The following is a 21,595-nucleotide window of genomic DNA, read 5'->3' as shown; positions in this document are numbered from 1 at the left end:
ATATTAAAATGTAAGCATAAAGAGGTTTTTCCTTCAGAAATGGAGGGGGAAATCCTCAAAGGAATTCTCTGCTGTGTGCATCCTTCCTTCACGCACACATGTTAGATTTGTTGGAACGTAGCCATAGACCAGTGCATAGTTTTCTATTTCAAAAGTCTTTCCACTAGAAAATAACTTCTCTTCCTTCAGGCTTCCATTTTTTCAGTCCTCTACAATTCTCTCTGCACTTGCTCAGTTCCAGCCCTTCCTATCTTGCACGCCACAAACGTGAAATCTGCAAGCACTCCTTCATCATCCACTCTGGAAGAGCTGCTCTTGTGAAAACTATTTACTACTTACAGAGCTTTCAGACAATTGCAACCAGACTGTCAAATTATTCATCTGACTATGACCCTTTCACTGTCATGCTCAGATTCAGCCTCTTTAGAAAACCACCAGCTTCCTGGAGGAGACATTTGCTGATGCTAAAAACACCAGCTGAAAGGGCAAGATATACCACCGGATGCTAAGCCAGCAACTTTGGGTCTGGATGGCTATTTGCTTCTCTACAACAAATTCATGTGAGCTGGGGAATATATATGAGCAAGACGCATGATAATGTTTCTCGGAGACCTTAAGCCACAAAGAGGAACTGGTGGCCCTTCAGATATTGCTGGACTACAACTCCTATCAGTTCCATCCATTGGTCACGCTGGCTGTGGCTGATGGGAGTTCAGAGGCTAACAACACCTGAGGGCCACGGACCACTTTTTCATGGATGATGCCTCAAGTGAAGCACTCTTATGCATTGCCAGCTTAGCATGGAACCAATCCACCCCATTCTTCTGCTGACTGTACTGCTTGCTGGAAGATGACAACAGGTTTTATCACCAGCTGTGAGCATCAGGATATTGGCTCCCTCCATGACTTTATCCTATCCCCCTCCATGACCTCCTATCACATTAGGAGGGACGTGGGTGGCGCTGTGGGTAAAAGCCTCAGCGCCTAGGACTTGCCGATCGAAAGGTCGCGGTTCGAATCCCCGCGGCGGGGTGCGCTCCCGTCGCTCGGTCCCAGCGCCTGCCAACCTAGCAGTTCGAAAGCACCCCCGTGTGCAAGTAGATAAATAAGGACCGCTTACTAGCGGGAAGGTAAACAGCGTTCCGTGTGCTGCGCTGGCTCACCAGACGCAGCTTGTCACGCTGGCCACGTGACCCGGAAGTGTCTGCGGACAGCGCTGGCTCCCGGCCTATAGAGTGAGATGAGCGCACAACCCTAGAGTCTGTCAAGACTGGCCCGTACGGGCAGGGGTACCTTTACCTTTACCTATCACATTAGGAAGCAGCCCTGCACTCTTTGAAAGCAGAGTTTGAGACAGCTCTCTCAGGGTTTCTAGAAGCATGGAGCCAGATGATATAAAGCACGGGGGTGGGAGATAACTAGTTTTTAAAAAATGCTGTAATCAAGCTTTTCCAGGCACACCAAACTCTTTATCAGTTTTAAGTCATCAGAGGTTTCCTATTATATGTAAACAACGGGCACCTGAAAGCTGGTGACCAGAAGCATTAAATTTATTCCCTGACAAATTTTGTAAATATTTAGACACTCACAGAGCCTTGGTGAAGTCACCTGACTGTGACGGTCAGCATCCAGTTCTACCTATTCAAAAAGCAGGGGATGTTTTTGCTCTATCCAGCCTGGTAGTAAACTTGTATGGGAATTGAAGATGACAAAGCAGACGAGAAGGTGATAGGGAAGAAATGGCACCAAATGGTAAATCCAGATTTTGCCTTCAGGGTAGTCAGTTCCAGTTCTCCTGAGAGTCCACTCCTTGAGCCCAGATGCTCAAATTATGGTGCTATGGCCGCGCTCAAGGAATTCTCCTTGTAGGACAACCTGCAAATGTCACAGAGCAACAGCCTGTTTTGAGGGACAGGGAGGAAGGCCAGGGGTTCCATGAGCCTCAGGCAAAATAGAATTGCAGTCTTCCCTTCCTAACACAGGTAGCCCCTTTCTGGAATCAGAAGCGGCCACTGAGACCGAGCAAGCACAGGTGCCTAAAGGTGCAGCCTCAGTCAGCTGCTAGAAGCCAAACAGCTCACCTGAGAAACAAAGATTCCTTGCAAGTAGAGCAAATACGCAAGCAGCATGGATGGCTTGCAGCTGTACTGTGGATGGGGCTTTGAAAACTCAGGTTTAAAAGCCTTGCTTCTCAGGTTGCCCCTGTGTTTAGACTTCTTAAAGTCCTCTACTTGGACTTCAATCTTCTGTAATGATGTGATTCTGGAACTGCTCCTGTTAAGTCTCAGCAGTTGACCTCCGCCTAAATGCCACCTGAAGCTGGACATGGCTTGCCTGTCACCAGCCACCAAGTGATGCACGGACAGTAGGCAACAGGTATTCGTGACCCTCAGCAAGAAAGCGTCTAGACAGTGCTCCCAATCACTAGTTGGGGAAAGAATAATACTTACACAACAATATGTTGTGGCATGATTGCATAAAAGCTGCCATATACCATAAAAGGGCTTCCTTGAGGAAAGCAATCTGAATTCTTTGTAAGGAATGAGCAATGGCTGTGCCTTTATTGCAATATAAACAGCTTTAAGGTGCTATGGTTCTGGGCTAGGTAACAATTTGATTTGCTAAAATGCAGCATGAATCGTTTTTAGGGTGTCTGCAGCAATTTTCAATACCGAGAAGGCATAAGCCTTCCATCCAGAAATGATTATTGTGATCTACGGGGCTGGTCTGAACTAGAAAGCCCTCATTTAAAGCACACCTGAAACTCACAAAGCCCTCTATCCGGTGTCTCCCTACTTGAAGCTTGGATTAATCTGGCGCTGTTTGACATTTAGAATTCAAAAGCGGTGCATTGCCTGAGAAGGAAGCTGTGAAAGCAGCCGCTTTGGGTGACTTTTCCAATCATCTGGAGCATAAGCATTAATTTCCCAGCATCATGCACAGACCACATTGTTTGGGATTTTTTCTTTCAGTGCCGCAGGCAAAGACACTCACGCCAGCTGCTTCCAGCCTGGAGGTAAAGGAAGCAAAGGAAAGCCACAGAAACCCAGGACAGTGGTGGAATGTAGTCTGCAGACTGCCAGTTGCCAAGCCTACTTTAAGCCATGGGTGGGGAGAATATGAGGATAAGATGTGTGGCGCTCTCAGGGGTATAAGGAGCCTCAGGCCCCATCAAGCAAGCTAGAGTGCCCACAGCTCCTTAAGTCCCCTATAATGACCAAGAAATTGTTAAGCAGAAGGCCATGAAGCTCACAAATGAAAACCTCTTGGGGGAAGACAGGCAGAGAAAGGCTATTATTATTTGCTTCAGCATAAAAGAGCATTTGACTACGTGACAGCCAGCCAGCGCTGTGTTATAACAAGACGGCAGCTAATCCCATCTCCTCTTCCATCCCCCGGTTGTTCTGGATCGCCTGCTCTTTTTTTGGAGGCAGAATCATCCAATTGCAATGGCAGGACCAGATTCCTTGTAGTAGATCAGAGCTGCATAAACCCTATCATCCCGAGGGCCACTTTTACATATATTTTTCCTCACTCCAGAAGGCCGTATCACTACATTTGCTATGGGAAAGCGTTTCTCCATTTTAACTCGCTGTTTTCTTCTTACCCCATTTGCTGTGCGGCCTGCAACACATTATCTCTTTTCTCTTTGCACTACTGTGGGTCAATATTTGAAAGTATTAATTTTTAAAAATTTATATCCTGCCTATTTGCTGAGGAACTCAAGGCAGCTAGCACAATGCAAGTCACAATACAGCACAAAACCCCCCAACGTTTTAAACTATCAAAACAATCCTCAGATTAAACCCCATAACAAAGAGTAATAGAAAAAAACTGTGACATCGCAGGTTGAGGAACATATTTTAAATGCTGTGTCAAACACTTCCTGCATCCAGAAGGCCAGTATAGCTGGCAAAGGAGGTCTTATAAAATTTATTGCCCACTGCGAGCTCCTTGATCTTAACCCTGCAGGCCTTGTAACCCCGTAAGCAAGTTCATTTGGGGTTTCTGACTCCTTAGTGGCTAGGCAATATTACACTAAACAGTGGAGTTTCAAAACTGGCCAGAACATCACATTCTTTTTTTAAAAAAAGGTGTTGTAAAACATTTGTTTTTACACAAGCATTTATCAATATTTCCCAATTACATCCTGTGGGAAAGTGGTTGTGTGTGTGATTTTTACTTTTTTAAAAAAACACCACTGTATTGTATACAACTTTTTAATTGGTGGTTCTGGCTGATCACGGTTCATGTTTTAAAGAATGGTAAGAAACAATATCAAGTTTCAAGGATCTTTAAGCAGGCTTTTCTGAATTAGCAAATTGCTTTGTGCTTCTCAAGGCAACCTTTTTAACTCTCTCATTGCACGGATGATGGTTTTGTTTTTATTGCAGGGATTGTTGCTTTCTGTGGTTGTTTGTAAGCTGGTCTGAGAGACTTGGATAAAAAACAGATTTATTTTTTTTTAAAAAATGAACTGCATCCAAGTTATCCTGAGTTTCAAAAGGGAATATGGGGTCCTGCACCAAGGGGCTACAAAGCTGAAGACTCATGAGTGAACGGAAAATGTTGTGTATTATTGTAGGTCATGGTCAACATCATGGCAATACAAAGTAGTATGTGAAACAGCCCTCATATATTTACCAGGCTGAACAATGCTGCTGTCTTGAGATATGCTTTGCCTTCCCTTTTTAGCCCTGAATAATAGCAGCCACGGAAAAGAACTATTCACTTTTCCTCAAGTAGCACAAAATCAGCTGCTTGAAATTCTTTCACGTTTAAATTACTCGCCTCAGGCTTCATTGTTCATTGCCTAGAAACCCAGAGAGCAAAAGGCGACTTTGACCGAATATAATGGGCGAAATGACTGGTTCCATGTAACAGGGAAGCCCATTTGTTCGAAGTCTTTGTCCAGTGACCTCTTGGCACAGACAGCTAATTGTCTTTTTTTTTAATGGGATGGGATGACTTCAATATGAGTGGCTATGAGGACATCACAAAGGTAACCACAAATGGGCCACTCTTTGTCAGAATGTCCTTCACTCAAGAGAACAAAGAGCTCACTTGATTCAGTTAAAGAGGCCTAATTTACAAGCAAGTGGGACAGACAGTATTCTCTGTGCAGGCTTTATTAGACTGGGAATGATATGGAAATAAAGAGTACTGTGGCTAGATAGTAATGGGATGGACAGAAACATGGTCCATGTTAAATACTTAGAATTCCTGGATGGTGTTCAATTTATGTGTGGTATTTACTCAGAGTAAAGCCATTGAAATGAATGGACCTGACTTAGTCATGTCCATTCATTTCAGTGTGTCTACACTGAGTAATGCTTGGATGGATATTGGGGCCACTGCCGTTGTGTCTCTGCTTCAGTTTTCCTGCATTGCCGAAAGCACTGGGCTTGAGCAGCTGAATTTGTGGCTATGGCAGCCATATTAATTTTTCCCTGATGCCTGTGAATTGTTTACGAACCTAATAAATTACAGCCCAGATAGTTACAGTACGGCAGCCACAGCTTAAAAAATAAACTTCTAAAGCCATCATGAAGATAAATACAAGCCCTTGCCCTTTATTAAATTGCATCTAACTTGTGGCATGCCTGCTCCTTCCTTACCATCTGCTGCAGCACCTATGCATCTACAGTTATATGGGCCTTCCCTTTGCTATTCCAAGCTCAGAACTTGGGTTTATTAGTGCGGATACATAAAATCTACCAGCATCCAACAGCTGAGAACACATATTTGCCCACTTCCCTGCAGTTACCCAAACTGAAAGCCTTTGAGGCCTTTTAGAAAGCCCTACATGCAAAGGCGCATTTAGTACCTCTTCCAACCTCCGCCTCTGTTCTTTCTGTTCCTCAATCCTCTTTTGCCGCTCTGCCAACAACTGCCGCTTGTGTTCCTCATTCTCACGTTGCTGCTGCTCCAGCTGTTGCCGACGAAGGGCTTCTGAGCGCTCCTTGTTTGCGAGCTGAAGCCTCAGAAAATCCCGTCTTAATGTTGACTCTCCAGGAAGGTTTAGGATAGAGCTTCATAGGGAAAGACAAAGGCATGTCATTCCAGGGGCACATCAGCATTCAACAACACTGGTGGTTCTTGAACTGTTTGAATCAACTACTAACAGAGGTTCTTGAATGGCAGAAATCCGCCTCCCGCCATCTCTAGGACTCAACCCCACAATATAAAATCAATCTACTGTGCATGACCATCTTGGCTTTATGTAAGCAGAGGGGAAATAACCCCTTCTTCTCTAAGGGAAAGGCTGCAGCCTCTGCTCAGCAGTAAATCACTTAACCAACATTAAGGAAACAACCATCCTGATGTTTCATTTCCACCATTTTATTCCCCAAGGAAATTTTGTGTTTGAAATACGAAACACGGAGAGTCAAGCCCAGGACCAGTATGAGGAGCAGACAGCGATGTCCGCTTCACTCACTGGTATATTGCTGGTGAAACTGCCACAGCTCCTGAGTCCCTCTGCTAGCAGCATCCGCTGGAGGGAGTAAAGAGTTCCTTCCTCCAGCAGCGCTGCTAGCAGGGGGACTCAGGACCAGTGGCAGTTTCACCAGCGATATATCGCTGAGTGAAACCGCCATCACACTCTGCCCTCATATGATGCAGAGGGAGAAACAAGCTCCCGATACAGTTTGTTCCTACCTCTGCATCTTTAAACTGCTCAACTGAGGAGTGTGCAGCTGCCCTTATCTCAGCTGAGCAGTTAAAGGAGCCCCAACTGCCTCCCGTGAGCCATGGGGGGGGGGCTCAGTGAAACTGCTCAGCTGAGGGGAGTGCGTTTGGCGCTCCCCACAGTGAGCAGTTAAAGGAGCCCAGATGCTCTGCCTAGTCACCTGTGAGCAGGAGGAACATTGGGGCTGTCTCAGCTGGGGAGGGGGAACCTTCCCCCTCCCCAGCTGAGCTGCGCAAGCAAGCTGTGTTGTCCCAGCCCGCGAGCATCTGGGTGAAACTGCCTCAGTTCCTGAGGTGAGAGCTGGGGCAGTTTCACCAGGTGCCTCGTGGGCAGAGGCCAATGCAGCTTGTTTTTTCAACATTGCGGTATATCACCAAGCCGTGATGTTTGGCTGGCGATACATCAGGCTGTTGGAAAGCTGGTATCGCCCAGCCCTACCAAGCACAGCATCATGTAGTGGAAGCAGGAGTGTGAGAAACAGGAGCAAATTTAAGTCTGCCAGGGCAATAGTAATTGGCTCCTGTGGGGTGTTCAGTAGCTCACTTTTAAACACAAACTTCTAAAACACTGTCAATTAATTTGGAGAATATTCTGAGAACCCTGTACTTCCACAGCTGTGTCACACACTTTACAGAGACCACAGAGACTGGCATCCTCTTATTTATATCCATATAGCCACAACTGCAGTCCTGATTGTCAAGGCTCCCTATGCGCAGTCCTAAGCCCAGGTTCTGTAAGTGGTGGTCTCAAGCGATAACACTTTTCCTGGAATGTACCGCTTTAGGCAGCAATTCACATAGTTGAGTGCTTCCATGCAAAAATCTTTCTCACAAGTAGAAAGCTAGAATATCAAACAGCAAAGGATTCAGACCAGTCTTTCATGGCATGAAGTTTGTATGAATCTTTTCCAGGGAACAACACTGGAATTCACAAGCCTCCACACGTAGGCTTAAGTGGTACAGTTCAGAAAATGTTTTACTGCTTAACTTCTAAATGGGACCAGACAGATGTGCTCTAGTATCCTCTGTAACATCATTTTCAGGGAGGTTACATTGCAGTGGCTGTTTACGGTTCTGATTTGTTTGTGGGGTGGTTATGCATGCCACCATGTAAAGCAATTGCTATCTAGTGCTTTTTCCAATCATTTTCCTTACAACAAAAGTCCGATTTTTTTGGGGGGGGGAGCAGGTTTGTTGTGCAAGAGCACCAAATCCACTTTAACCGCACAACCTGAATTTGCTTGTATGCGACTGAATCCTACCCTCAAACTAGCAGCAATCTTGAAGAGCCTCCAGGTTCTTAGCATGCCCAGATGTTTGTTGGTATAGCAGACCTGAGTCAGGAATAGGAGGCGTGAGAGTCAAGAGGAAGGAATTGCTTTCAAGCAGTAATCTAATTTTAGGGAGAGCTGCCCACTCTGCCACAATTTTTGAGGGCAATGTATCTTCTCTGTCTCTTCCCACTCTAGCCCTACACAACTTTCTATTAAACTCCACTGGTCTTAAGCACACAGAGTCAGAAAAGAACAATTTATTCATTACCTGGGTTCTCCAGAGTCGTTTTCTTCCTCTTCCTCTTCACTTCCACTATATTCGTATTCAGTCTCATCTAGAAACATAATTGAATGTCACCATCCTTTACAGAAATCATTCATTTTTTTCCCTGCTAGATGAAGGCCCCTGGGCTCTGGTGTGAGAACAGAAAACTTTTTCATTTTAACATGTGGCGCTGAGGGGCGGGGAATCAATATGGTTTAAAGAATTGGCTTCACACCTCACAACCTACCCACAAGTTTGTAGTTTACCAAAGATAAAAAAAACCTTGCTAAGAAGATTGCATTCGAAACATTCCGCCGCATGTGTATGCACAGAAGAAGAAGAAGAAGAAGAAGAAGAAGAAGAAGAAGAAGAAGAAGAAGAAGAGGAGGAGGAGGAGTTTGGACTTGATATCCCGCCTTACACTCCCCTTAAGGAGTCTCAAAGCGGCTAACATTCTCCTTTCCCTTCCTCCCCCACAACAAACACTCTGTGAGGTGAGTGAGGCTGAGAGACTTCAGAGAAGTGTGACTGGCCCAAGGTCACCCAGCAGCTGCATGTGGAGGAGCGGGGAAGCGAACCTGGTTCACCAGATTATAAGTCTATCTCTCTTAACCACTACACAATGTACAGAAGCAGTCCCTCTGGTTGCGGAAACCTCGGGATCCGTCCAGAGCTCTGGAACGGATCCCGGCCACAACCGGAGGTACCACTGTATAACAATGACATTTCCTTCTAGCTAGTCTACATAAAAGGTTTGTTAAGATGTTATCCTGCATTTCCTATGACACTGGAAAGGAAGTGAAATGCAGAATATAATGGCAAACAAAATCAATGGGGAAATGAGCTACATTTATTAAATTACTTGTCATTCTAGGGTATAACCTCCATTTTCAAGACAAAACACACCCTAACACTATACTAGAATCTGCTTTTGATTGAGTTGATAAAATAACCTACAACAGGGGTTGGGGGTAGCAGCTTTTGTTTTTAAAATACTACAGGAGGAGGGGATGCTATGATTTGACAAAAGTCAGGGGTTGAGGCTTGTGAATTTCTTTAAGGACCCCTATCCTTTCCCCCATAACTTCAGCCCTAATAATGATGAAATGGCAAAGCCAAAGAAATAGTGCCCCAGTTCACAGAGTTTAAAACAAACCATGGTTTAATGTGAAAGAACAGCATGTCAGAGCACAACGCTCAAATATTGCTAGGCCAATTCTCCCTGCTTCTGCTGTGCCACAGACAAGGCAAGTCAGTGTTTGGCTCGTTGTGTCGCAGATTCAGACCACATGACAAGCCAGATTGTTGCTTGCTTTGTCTGCAGTGCAGCAGGACCAGGGGAGGAGCATGCTTCTTGTTCACATTAATCCATAGTTTGTTTTAAGCTGTGGTTTAATATGACATGTGAACCAGGCCAGTGATGTGTTAATTCAAAATATTTTATAGAACTTCTTACTGGCATCATAGAAAATCAATAAATTCACATTTTGAAGTTAGTAGGTTGGAAATGCATTAATTGAGCAAGTTTCTTCTGCAAATAGCTCCTCATTTTATGAGCCTATTCAATCAGCATTCAATCAGTATCAAATCTATTCTTTGAGAAAGCCCAAGCCATTAATAAATATTATTGCATTAAACAGTACGGCGTAACAAGTCTGGCAGCTTGTTTTGTTTCTGTTTGCTTCTCTGAAATATTCAGAGTGCTTTTGCAATGCAATATAACATAACAAATTACCAGATAATTTCATGGCTTGTCCACATGAACTTAAAAATATAGCCTACATTTTAGCATGTGTCTCCATTGCTGTTTAAATATACTGTTGTGTTTAAATCCCTACTGCCTAAACATGAAGTAGAAAATACCCTGGCCTGCTTGAAACCCCAATAATGCAGTTGTGTCCGCTTAAACCTGGACAGGTGGCAACCCAAGTTGTATCTCCCTACTGCTCTTCAAATGACCACAGAGTATATTGAGCAAATATGTAGGTGCCTTTTTCATCTCTCATCGGTCCTAGGGGAGTATTAATCTTCTCTTATCTTCCATTACATTTGGGAATCCCTCCATTCTCTCTTCCATTAATGTATCTCTGAACTCTTCATTTTTGTTAATTCCAAGGAAGGGCTTATTTTCATCTGAAATACTGAGTTTCAGCGGTAACATCTGTTAAGGATGACCCTGAAGAAAACAAACTGAAGATGGTGCTGAGTGCCCAGAGTGCTGGGATACACCTCGTTTTCTCATGTTTCTTCATGGAAAATGTGAAAAATCTGTTATCAACAGAAATAGGCAACCACTTTTATGGACCAACACAATGATCTTCTCATTTCCAAAAGCTTAGGTTCTGGAATAACCTTCTCTGCTTACCTTTCTCTCCACGTTTTTTCTTAGTCCTGTCAATATGGTCCTTGAGCTGGATGCGAACCTGCCTTTCATTAGGCTGGTCTCGGATGAATGGATGCTTCATCAACTGTTCAGTGGTTGGCCTCTGGCCATGATTCTTTACCAGGCAGCTTTCAATGAAGGACTGGAACTTTTTTGACCTACCCAAATTGGATAATTTGGGGGGAGGGAAGAAAACATGCAGGTAAAGGTATAGGTAACAATGTTTGTGTTGGCCGCAGACAGTGGTATAGCTACGTAAGCTTAGACCCTGGATTTAACAGTCTTATCAAGAGTCCCCTTTAGATGATTTACTTCAGGGCACATAAATGGTTCAGAGGACACAATGGAACCATTAAGAACTGAAATCATTGTGAATTTAGATAATCTAATTGCACATAACTGCATACTAAGGATTCAGGGCAAATTTCTTGCCATCTACACTTTCCAGTTTTATCGTTTCCCACAGAAGCTGGTATTCACACAGGCATACTGCCTCTGGATTGGGGGTTGCATGGAACGATTGTGACCAGAAACCATATCAACCGTCTCAAGCCCTGCAATTGGCAAGTGAGGCCTTGTCAGCAGCTCCCAGCTGCTGCACTACCTGGTTGCCATTGACCTGTGATTGGGCCTTCTCAGTGGTGGGTCCTCACATGCGGTAATGCCCTCCCTGGTGGGGTTCATCTGTCACCTTCATTATTGGCTTTCAGGAGGTATTTTAAAACTTTCTAATTAACCCAGGTATTTGATGGTAGGAAGATACTGTTCCTGAAATAATTGTGCAAAAGAATATGATTGTTTTAAACTGTTTATAGAATTTTTCTGATGACATTGCTTTAAGTTTGTGTTTATTGCCCTGGGTTCCTTGGAGAGGGAAAGGGGATATAAACTGAATTATTATTAATAATACTAATACTGCTAATAACAATAATGAATATACTTGTCTTCCACAAATAAAATTTCAGATCTCTCTCTCAGTAAAATCAGTTACTTTTTGGAATAGTTATTTCTTAGAATACTTTTAGGCTGTTGTTCTCATTCTTTCCCCTGAAAACAAGCAAACTCTACCCAACCAAATCCTACAAAATTGTTAGAATTCATTGCTCAGCATCTTATTCTTTTATCGAACATTCTGAGAATCAATTTTACCCTGTTATAAAACATAAATGACTACTGGGGATTCACAATAAAGGAAGATTCTGACGGACTATGATGCAGCATGCAGTTTTGGTAAACAAGAATATTAGCTTAAATTAATGCTTCAAACTGGCAGATATGACCGAAACTGTACTGCGGGATGAAACAATAAGTGTTATCTTCTAAAGCTGTTAGATTTACAGTTCCTGCTTATCTAAATACGCTCATTAGGATAAGAAAGAAAGTACTTCTGAATTCAGTAACAGATTCAACAAGCAATGAGGAAGTGCCCACTCCTCACTGAAAAGACCAGTTTTGCTGGCACACTCCTCAGGGGGAAAAGAACAGACAGATTTTAATCGACAGGTTGGTACACATGTGTGTTGGATGCCTGCACTAATGAGCATCTACCTGCATGTGTGAATGGGTCGCCAGAGATGTACACACCTAACAGCAGAGCTTACTCCTCACAGTTGACAAATTACCATATTTTTCCATGTATACAATGATGCTTTTTGCTAAAAAAAAAAAAAAGGCAAAAATTGGGTGTCGTCTTATACAGAGATATTGAATGCAGAGGGGGACGTGCAATTAATGGCAGCAGCAAGCAGGAGATTGGGCGGGTGATTGGTGGCTGCAGCAAGGCCTGCCGGCAATTGGCTGTGGCTTCGGCAATTGGGCAGGCGACTGGCGGCTGCGGCAAGTGGGCAGGTGGGCTGTTGGTGATGGCGAGCGGGCAGACAATTGGCGGCTGCGGCAAGGTGTGTGATTGGCAGTGGCAAGCAATCAGCAGTGGTGGGCAGGCGGGTGAGCGATTGCCGGAAGTGACCTCCTCCACCCCCCAAAAGCTAAACAACTTAATTACTTAATTTTGGGTTAAAAAAATAGGGGTCATCTATACATGGGGGCGTCTTATACATGGAAAAATATGGTAAGCTGCCAATATTCATGTAGAGAAATGGAGATGCTCATGTATTTGAGAAACAAATGAAAGCTTAAATTCTCTAGTCAGTCGCCTGCACTGGCTGCCATATATGGGTACAACTGGGTGAAAGGACGGGGTGCTAATGTAATGATGTCATATCTCAGGCGTTTAAAAAAACAAGTGGTTTATTATGGCATTTCCTGTCCCCCCCCCAAACAATACAAAAATATTCCAATAGCCTCTTTCTTTAGCACTTTATTACAAGGGAGATGTTGGTGTGGGGTGCATGGGTAGAGAGAGACGCAATTCAATGGTACTCAAGGATGTTCACTTAATACATGGTTAGGGCTTTAAATGAGTCTTAAATGAACTGACCAGGGCAACTGTAATGTTTTCCACTGTAATGTGTTATGTGTTAAATCCTGCTTCAATCTATGGAGGTCAGGCAGGATTTATGAGCAGGTTCTGGCCTTTCTCCAAGGCCTATGCTTAAACTGAATTGCAAAAGTCTATAAATTTTGGGTGGTGATCACCTCCCAACTTTTCATCTACCACTACATTTTGGAAGTAGGAGGCTGACCTTAATCCATAACACTGTTTCCTCAATAGGAAGTAACCCTGCACTAAACTTAAGGATTGCCTGTCACTTTTTTTACTGCATTTCTCTAAGCAGTATTTAAAGATAATGTTAAAAAGGTTTAAAGGCGCCTCAATGACCACTTGTGTTTTTCAACTTCTGGACGTAGGGCAGTCAAACTCCTCTGTAGTCAGGCTACTTTTCGCACAATGTCTATATCATTAGTACCTAATGCTCCATTAAACTTTATGACAACTGAGAACCTACAATATTTCTCCCTTAATTTGTCTGTGCACACACCATATATTTAAAGTGCATTTAAAGGGCGTGACTTCCTCCAAGGAATTCTGGGAACTATAGGTTGTTGAGGGTCCAGGGAACTGTAGGGGTGAACAAGAGTTCCCAGGATTTTGGGGGTGAAGTCATCTGCTTTAAATGTATGGTATGTAGACAGCCCTAAATTACCAAGATGGTAAACCTGTGATTTATAGGTGGCAAACAGATATTCACACACAAATGAGCAAGAAAATCCTTTGATCAAACTATCCGGACCTCCTAAGAAAGAAAGAGAGAAGATCTGACCAATGTTTAAGTCACAATATTTGTTTCTGTAATTATACATAGTGCTCATTCTTTCCTTTGTGCTAGATGCCTGAGCTTAAACAATATTGCTGTGTTTCACAATGGGAGTTTTACCAGACCTATCAGATTATGATCATCCCCTTTTAGTCAGTAGATGGCTCTCTTTATCCTAAAAACTTTAGGTACCCTGTGGCCAGAGGTATTCTTTACCCTGAGGGATTCTTTACAACTTTCTTGCCATGCCTCCCCCAATACCCCATGAGCTACACTTTTTTGGCCTTACTTGTAGGCCACTTAATCCATGCAAATCATTCAGACAGAAGTTAATGGAGTTTGGAAACTTCAGGCTAAGTGAAACTACTAACCCCTTTGGGTTTGTAAACATAACTTTTCAGTTCCTATTTTAAAAAATATATAATTCTAAAGGCTAACAAAAACATCCAGGAGATGAAATATATGTCTACTGCATGGCCAACATTTGATGACTCCTGCCTTGCTAACCCTTATCAAAATATTTATACAGGGGAATGTTTGGGTTTATCGTGTCCTCCCTAAAAGAGGGCATGTGTTGCGGTGAGACCTGGAGACTGACCTCCTGTGTTGTGGGTGGGTTGGTTAGTCACAACACCCGATTGGTAGGTCCCTCGATGTTGGGTTCAATCTGGCCAATGGGGCGCAATCTAAACGAATCTAGGGACCTATCTATACCCATGCACGTGACCCAGAGCTTCCTGTTTCGGCTTGTGCATTCAGAACAAGCTAACAGCATGTCCTCTGTGCAGCCGAGAGACTTACCTTCGATGGATCGTGTTGGTGATTTCCTTCCATTATTCTTCCCCTTTTCATTAATGCTTTCTTTATTGTTCCCCTTTTGAGTTGTCCTCTCCCCCCCTTCCCTTCTTTCTAGCAGGGCTTTGCCCCACAGGGGCTCCAGCCCCTGAGCGCTCCTGGTTGCAGAGCTTGCCGCTGCCCATTGATCTCTGCCCACTTGGCTCCCCTTGCAGCGGCTGGTGTCCCTGTAATTTGGCTGCGGCTGCAGCTTTGGGGTTTTTTACCTAACGCAACTTTGGCAATTTGCGATTGTCGCTCTCTGGGCGCTTTCGTTCAGCGCTTTGAGTAGTTTCGCTGCATTGAGAGTTCCTTCTCAGTTTCAATATTGATTTCTGTGTGCTCCTTTTGAGTAAAGGCTGGTTGGGTATTGTCTAAGGGCAGTCAAGCGATCCAGCGTAAGTTGAGGGACCGCAGGGGTCGGACCTGAACGCAGTGACTGAGACGGACCTCTAATCACCCTCTTAGAAGGGAGAGCAGGACTGGGATTCCTTTTAATAGGCATCTCTATCCCTTCCTTACCGGGTTGGGGGGGGGATTAAATAAACGTTCACACAATACCAATGGGACCCAGGCCGACTAAGATGGTGCTCCCACCAAAACAAAATGGTGCTCACGCCAAAACTAGGCAGGGATGAACCTCTCCTTGCAAAACTTTTATTCCGCAAGTACAAATCTACTGCACAAATGGGATGGCAGTGCTGGATACAAACAGGAGGACTAAGACTTTGAAGCCCTACTTACTATCTGAACATTTAAAGAGCGTATCAGAAAGAAGAAGAGAGGGTATGTCTTAAATTCAAAGGGCACTGTGGGAGAAACAGGGAAGGGATTCACCTGCACTCTGGGGAAAAACAACCATAATGATAAACAGTTCCAAATGATTCAAAAATGTAGATACCATCAGAACAAGAGATGATCTACAGTGGTACCTCGGGTTAAGTACTTAATTTGTTCCGGAGGTCCGTACTTAACCTGAAACTGTTCTTAACCTGAAGCACCACTTTAGTTTATGGGGCCTCCTGCTGCTGCTGCGCCGTTGCTGCGTGATTTCTGTTCTCATCCTGAGGTAAAGTTCTTAACCCGATGTACTATTTCTGGGTTAGCGGAGTCTGTAACCTGAAGCGTAGGTAACCTGAAGCATATGTAACCCGAGGTACCACTGTATTGCTATTTGACTACAAACATGACAGAGCAAAGCTGTCCAAGAGGCACAATTTTAGCTTGTATAATCTGTTTGCATAAAACAAACATTTTGTGCAAAATCTGCAGGGCCCAAGCATGCACAGCTCAGTCTGTTTTAATCACCAATTTTACAAGATACTTTTATAAGGTATTTATTTTTCAGTAAATACCAATTGGTTATGAACTGAGTGCTTGTTAATGTTTGTATGGATATAGCTGTGCAGTAGCTGGTGGTGAACCCCAGCTGCCACCAAGCTGGATTTTAAACATTCTTGTGTATTGCATGTGATTAATAGCTTCTGCTTTACTCATGCTTTCCTATCTATAATAGATATATTCCTGAGTGCACAGAGGGAAAAATTAACTACAGACACCAATTTGCCAAACGTTCAGCTGCAAAATTATAATGCGACAGACAAATTATTGTTATAGGCTCAAATAAAGGGAAGAAATTCAATACTTCATAGGACAGTGGTATATATATCTGTTACAAAACCAGGCTGATCCTAGCCCACTGTGTTAGCAAAAAAAAACACTGGGTCACAGAGCTCACTCATGGCATATATATATATAGAGAGAGAGAGAGCGCGCGCGAGAGAGAGAGAGAGCTGTAGTTTATTAATGGTGCTGGGAATTGTAGCTATGCGAGGCATAAACTACAGCCCCAGGATTATTTCTGTGTGCACGTGCATATGCTTTAAATGGACTGTGTTCATGCAGCCATCATCATAGGGTGGCTGTTAAGATTTTAAAGAAGAGGAAATGATGAAAGCTACCTTGGGCTTCTTGGAATAAGGGTGGAATGATGATGTTGATGACATGTGCATGCATAGAAAAATGGGGAATGGAGAGTCTGCATACTGCAAGGACCCTGGGGAGCACTGTGGATGTGTGGATGGATACATGCTGCATCTCCCCACCCAAACAATTACAGACTCCCTGAGCAACAAGGTACTACAAAGAGTGAAACTAGGCTTTATTTCACGTGGGATAACGACACAGTTTGGCATCCCCCATGCCTATTGGTGTACACACACATACAAATAGGGAGCATCAATAGTGCCCTTCTAGAGGTTTTACCCGGGGTAGAAACCCTGGCTAGCCGCCTGCCCCCCCCCCAGTTGCTACGACTCTGCCTTAATAGACCCTTAGTCACAATTCCATCATTTGATTTCCTTCTGATTTCACCCAACCACCCCACCCTGTCAACCATGTATCTGCAGTTCGGGATGACAGCTGGTGCATCTGATGATCAGAACTTATGCCACAATAAATGTGTTAAGAGTTGTATCGGATGAAGTCTTCTCATTCGCACAAGGACTTCCACTTGTGCAATGGCACTTCCCATCCATCGTCCCACCCTGTGAACCCCATCCCCAAATCTTTTATGGGGAATGCCCCAAGCCTCTGGAGCAGGTTTTGGGGTACAGGTGGTAATAGCAGGGGGAGGTGAAATTCCATTGCACAAGCAGAAATCCTTGCACTAACAGGATTACTTCACTGGATACAACCCTTGGTCTTTAAGATGCCATAAAACACTGTCGTTTTTACTACAAAAGAGACTAACAAGGCTTTCCCCCTGGAAATCAAGGAGTGCAGGGTTTGATTAAATCATGTATTGACAGCTGATAGTAAAAAAAGGGAAAGAGCCCAGATTCAAGGGGGAAAATGCTTGCAAAGCCTTACGAGATCCTTGAACGAAAGCCACCCCTAATAGCATGCAACCCACTTGCTGAGGCTTACTAAGAACTGATTCACAAGAAAACAACTACGGCAAGAATAAAGGAATAAAAATTGTTCCACAGCACACTGAGGAAATGCTAGCACTTAATGAAACGAAAGCACTGTTTCGCCTTGATTATAGGCTGACTGCGAGTTATAAAACAATCCGCTGCTTTTAAGCAAATTAAAGCCATTTGAAAGCAGGTGCAGAGATGCAAAGACAAGAACTGAGTGGAGCGTTTTTCACCTTGGCGTTCCCTCTGCTCCCACCCCCCGTGTGCAGCAGCAGGTGAGACTCCAAATCCTCCACTACTTATCAGTGGATTTCACTGGCTTAACTTCTTCATCTTCAGCCCCCAAGGGGTTTTGCGGCCAACATATCATTTTTCTCCATATTTAACAAGAGATCTCCATCTACAGTGCTTTAGAGTCAGACACCCTCAGATGCTATAGGCAGGCTGGTCTAAACCCACTTAAGACCACTTCTCCTTGGACTCTGGAACCATAGAGTCCAGAAGGGAACTGCTGATCTCTCGGACTCTGAACAAACAGAGTTTAAACACTGCTTTCCTCTGTGAATGTAAGCCTTGCTAAAAACCAGAAGGCTGACAGATGGCAGGATCCTTAGCATGCTCTGCTTTCACTCATGTAGAAGGGGAGGCTCACCACCCAACACTTAATCACACGGTTCCCATTGTTCTTCCATCCCAGAGCTCTCTCAGAGCCAAAATAGACATGACACTGAGCATATGATTGGCCATGAGTACTTTGCTTTTGTCTACTAAAATAGCAGTTGGAGTGGGGTGGGATTCTCATTCAGACTGGGATCAAGGTGGGGGGTGGGGGGGAAAGGAAAAGGAGGTCTCTTTGGTCTTACTAAAGTTTTTTGTTTAGCTCTTTCTGAGGAGTATTTGTATATTTTAATATATGCACAAGGATTCCAAATGTTTTTGAAGATAATGTGATACACTATCTAAATCTTCATTGCTGTTATCTGTAGTGTCCTTGAAGATGGAATCTGATGTGAAACTTGTTGAATTAATACAGTCTTTGTTGTTCTGTACCCTTAGGATTTCATCTTCCCCAGTCTTTTTTCTTCTGAAAACTACTGGTCTAGCTCAGGGACAGGGAACCTTTGACCTTTCCAGATGCTGCTGCCCTCCAACACCCATCAGCACCAGCCAACAGGCCAACGGACAAGGATGTTGGGATTTGTAGTCATTTGTAGACTACAAATCCCATAATCCCTGACCTGTTGGCTGGTGCTGATGGGCTATAGATTTCCCACCCCTAACACATAGAATTCGGCCCATACCTTTGATGAGCAAATGATTACAATTTGTAAAACCTGTCATCCCCACTGAAGTTGTCCAATTTCTGCACACACAATTTACCATCCGTTTTTAATAAGGACCAAATCACACCTCATTTCTTGCAGAGGTGGGTTTTGTCTTGTTTTTGCAGTGCCCGGAACATAAATAAAATACAATGGCTCTTTACAGCATGCAAATCAAGCTCATATGTGGAGAGCGGTAGGCGAGAACACTCACCATTTCTTTGATTTCAACCTGGGGGCTGGGTTCCGAGGAATGAGGAATAAAGCTCTCATGGGATGCATGTCACAAAGGGCTGGGAAAAAACCCCCAAAATAGAAGGCATCAGGTACAGTACAAAACATAATACAGTACATAGAACATTCTACCAAAGACATTCAGTGCTTTATTGAAATCCTTTTGGTGTTCTCTCTACAACCACATGAGGCACAGGAAGCTGAACCTGTTGAGTTTGTCAATGGGCTTTAACGCCTGCTCTGCTCTCCCAGTGAGAACACAGTGCTATGCGTGACTCCTGCTAAGAGCTGCAGGCTTAACCTTACAGCACAGTTTCTCTTTCAGCCATGTTCCTGAATGAATTTTATTTTCTCCCACAGAACCCATTGTACTTTGCTGAGAACTTGCAACCGGACAACCCCACCCCTCTGTTTTCTCTTTCCCCACCAGGCATTCCATTTCTTGGAACCAAGCTTTAAGTGTGAAGGCATCTTGGGCTTTTATTTCTTGTTATATTATACCGTATTTTTCGCTCTATAAGACGCACCAGACCACAAGTTTTTGGAGGAGGAAAACAAGAAAAAAAAATATTCTGAATCCCAGAAGCCAGAACAGCAAGAGGGATCGCTGCGCAGTGAAAGCAGCAATCCCTCTTGCTGTTCTGGCTTCTGGGATAGCTGCGCAGCCTGCATTCACTCCTTAAGACGCACACACATTCCCCCTTACTTTTTAGGAGGGAAAAAGTGAGTCTTATAGAGCAAAAAATACGGTGTGTGTGTGTGTGTGTGTGTGTGTGTGTGTGTGTGTATATATATATATATATATATATATATATATATATATATATATATATGCCTTTCTCCCAAAGGAGCTCAGGATGGCAAACAGTTCTGTGATTAAATAAAATAAAACATTTAAAATAGGTTAGAAACATCTAAAAACAAAAAAAGCTTTTTAAACAAATTTAAAGCCATATTAAATAAATAAATAAAGCGAATACTTTGAAAAATACTTAGAATCATAGAGTTGGAAAGGACCCTGAAGGGTTCTATGAATCCTATCCTATGAATTCCATATCTATCTCATTTCAACGCTCTACTTGGTGATCGCCTATATACAATTTATCACTGCAGGACTGGACATGATGATAGCGCATAATGAACCTTAACAAGCAGCAATCCAAGTTATGATAAAGTGTGAAATTGGGTTGTACTCACGAGGAGCTCCTTCTGCCATCTCGATGGCTGTTATCCCCAAAGACCACAAATCGCTCTGAAAGAAACAATCACAAAAACACCCTTTAAGAAATGCACATTAGCTGAACCTGTAGCAAATTGGTAATTGTCTGATGGAGCTACTGCTAGGCCAGAACAAGTTCTTGGCTAACTTGATGCTCAAAGTTCGATCTGCATTGTCTAAATTAAGTACCTGATCTCCTAAGCTTAGAAGATTTAGGCCTTTCAGACACCAATTTTTATGTTCTTCCCACTGTTAGAGCTGCAGAGCTATGGGGAGGGCCCCACAGACTGGGAAGGGGGGTGTCACAATTGCTATGAAGCTATGTAATCCAATGTGATCCTCTTTCAATAACAAAGGAATAACTCTTTGAAATGTAAAAACCCAAACAGGCTGTCAGTTAATCTTCCTGCAAAGGCAAGAGGCAATTACGAGCAGGAAAGGGTTCAAAAGAGAGCAGCCAAAATTATTTACGGATTGGAGCACCTGCCCCGCGAGAAAGGCTAATGAATCTGGGGTTCTATTTTATTTCAAAAAAGTATATTCCGCTTTTTAAAAATAATAATCCCAAAGCAGGGCATGTGAAACACACACACACACACATATTCAGATGCATATTTTACTTCAGATATACAGAAAGGCAGAGAAAATTGATGTTGAGGAATCTGTAAGCAATTATTGAAGAACTGGCCACTAAACAGATGCTGGCCCTGTCCAGACATAATGTTCTTGGTCTAATAAAGCCTGTTTTTATTATACACCCCAACTCCTCTGCTCCTTCCTCCCCTCTCTCTTGCACCATAATTTAATATTTCCAGGGCTTCTTAAACCACACTGTCCCATTAATCCCAACCAGGAAACTATGCTTTAAATCTTGAACTATAAACCGGGATACGAATCCTCCTGGCTTCATAATAGTTTCACCGTCTGGATGTAAATGGAAAGTTTGGTTTAAGAAAGCCCAGAACTGTTGAATTATAAGCACACAAGAGAAGGAAAGAGGAAATGTGTGGGACGCATTCTAACAAATCATGGCAGAAAGGTTACCAATGTGGCACCCGCCAGAACCGCCTATGGTGCTCACAAAATATCTCGGTATATGTCTCCTCAAAAATCCACAATGCACTAAAAACTGTTTGTGCTTCCTGCTCAGTTCCTGACTGGTTTGGCTTATCCTACATTGAACATGCCCCCTCAGATGTGCCCATATTTCAATGGATGCCAGGCCTGGACACCCAACC

General features: G+C 43.5%; 1 protein-coding gene across 10 annotated transcripts in view; it reads right to left on the bottom strand.

The window, feature by feature from the left end:
* TNIK (TRAF2 and NCK interacting kinase) overlaps window positions 1–21,595 on the bottom strand; it is a 291,700-nt gene that overhangs the window by 80,582 nt on the left and 189,523 nt on the right. For all 10 annotated transcript variants that reach the window (XR_014547950.1, XM_083613076.1, XM_083613082.1 and 7 more), the window contains 5 exons: window positions 20,336–20,390; window positions 19,119–19,197; window positions 10,595–10,770; window positions 8,233–8,299; window positions 5,828–6,032 (listed from right to left, as the gene is read on the bottom strand). Coding sequence is in view for 9 of the 10 variants with exons in the window: in XM_083613076.1 (XP_083469202.1) it covers window positions 5,828–6,032; window positions 8,233–8,299; window positions 10,595–10,770; window positions 19,119–19,197; window positions 20,336–20,390 (582 nt within the window). In the remaining variant the exon portion in view is untranslated. The remainder of the gene's footprint in view (window positions 1–5,827; window positions 6,033–8,232; window positions 8,300–10,594; window positions 10,771–19,118; window positions 19,198–20,335; window positions 20,391–21,595) is intronic.

This window comes from Podarcis filfolensis (assembly GCF_964270895.1).
Source record: "Podarcis filfolensis genome assembly, chromosome: 5".
NCBI classification, from domain to species: domain Eukaryota; kingdom Metazoa; phylum Chordata; class Lepidosauria; order Squamata; family Lacertidae; genus Podarcis; species Podarcis filfolensis.
Note: the sequence above shows the minus strand (reverse complement) of the source record. Positions and strands in the feature narration are given on the sequence as shown.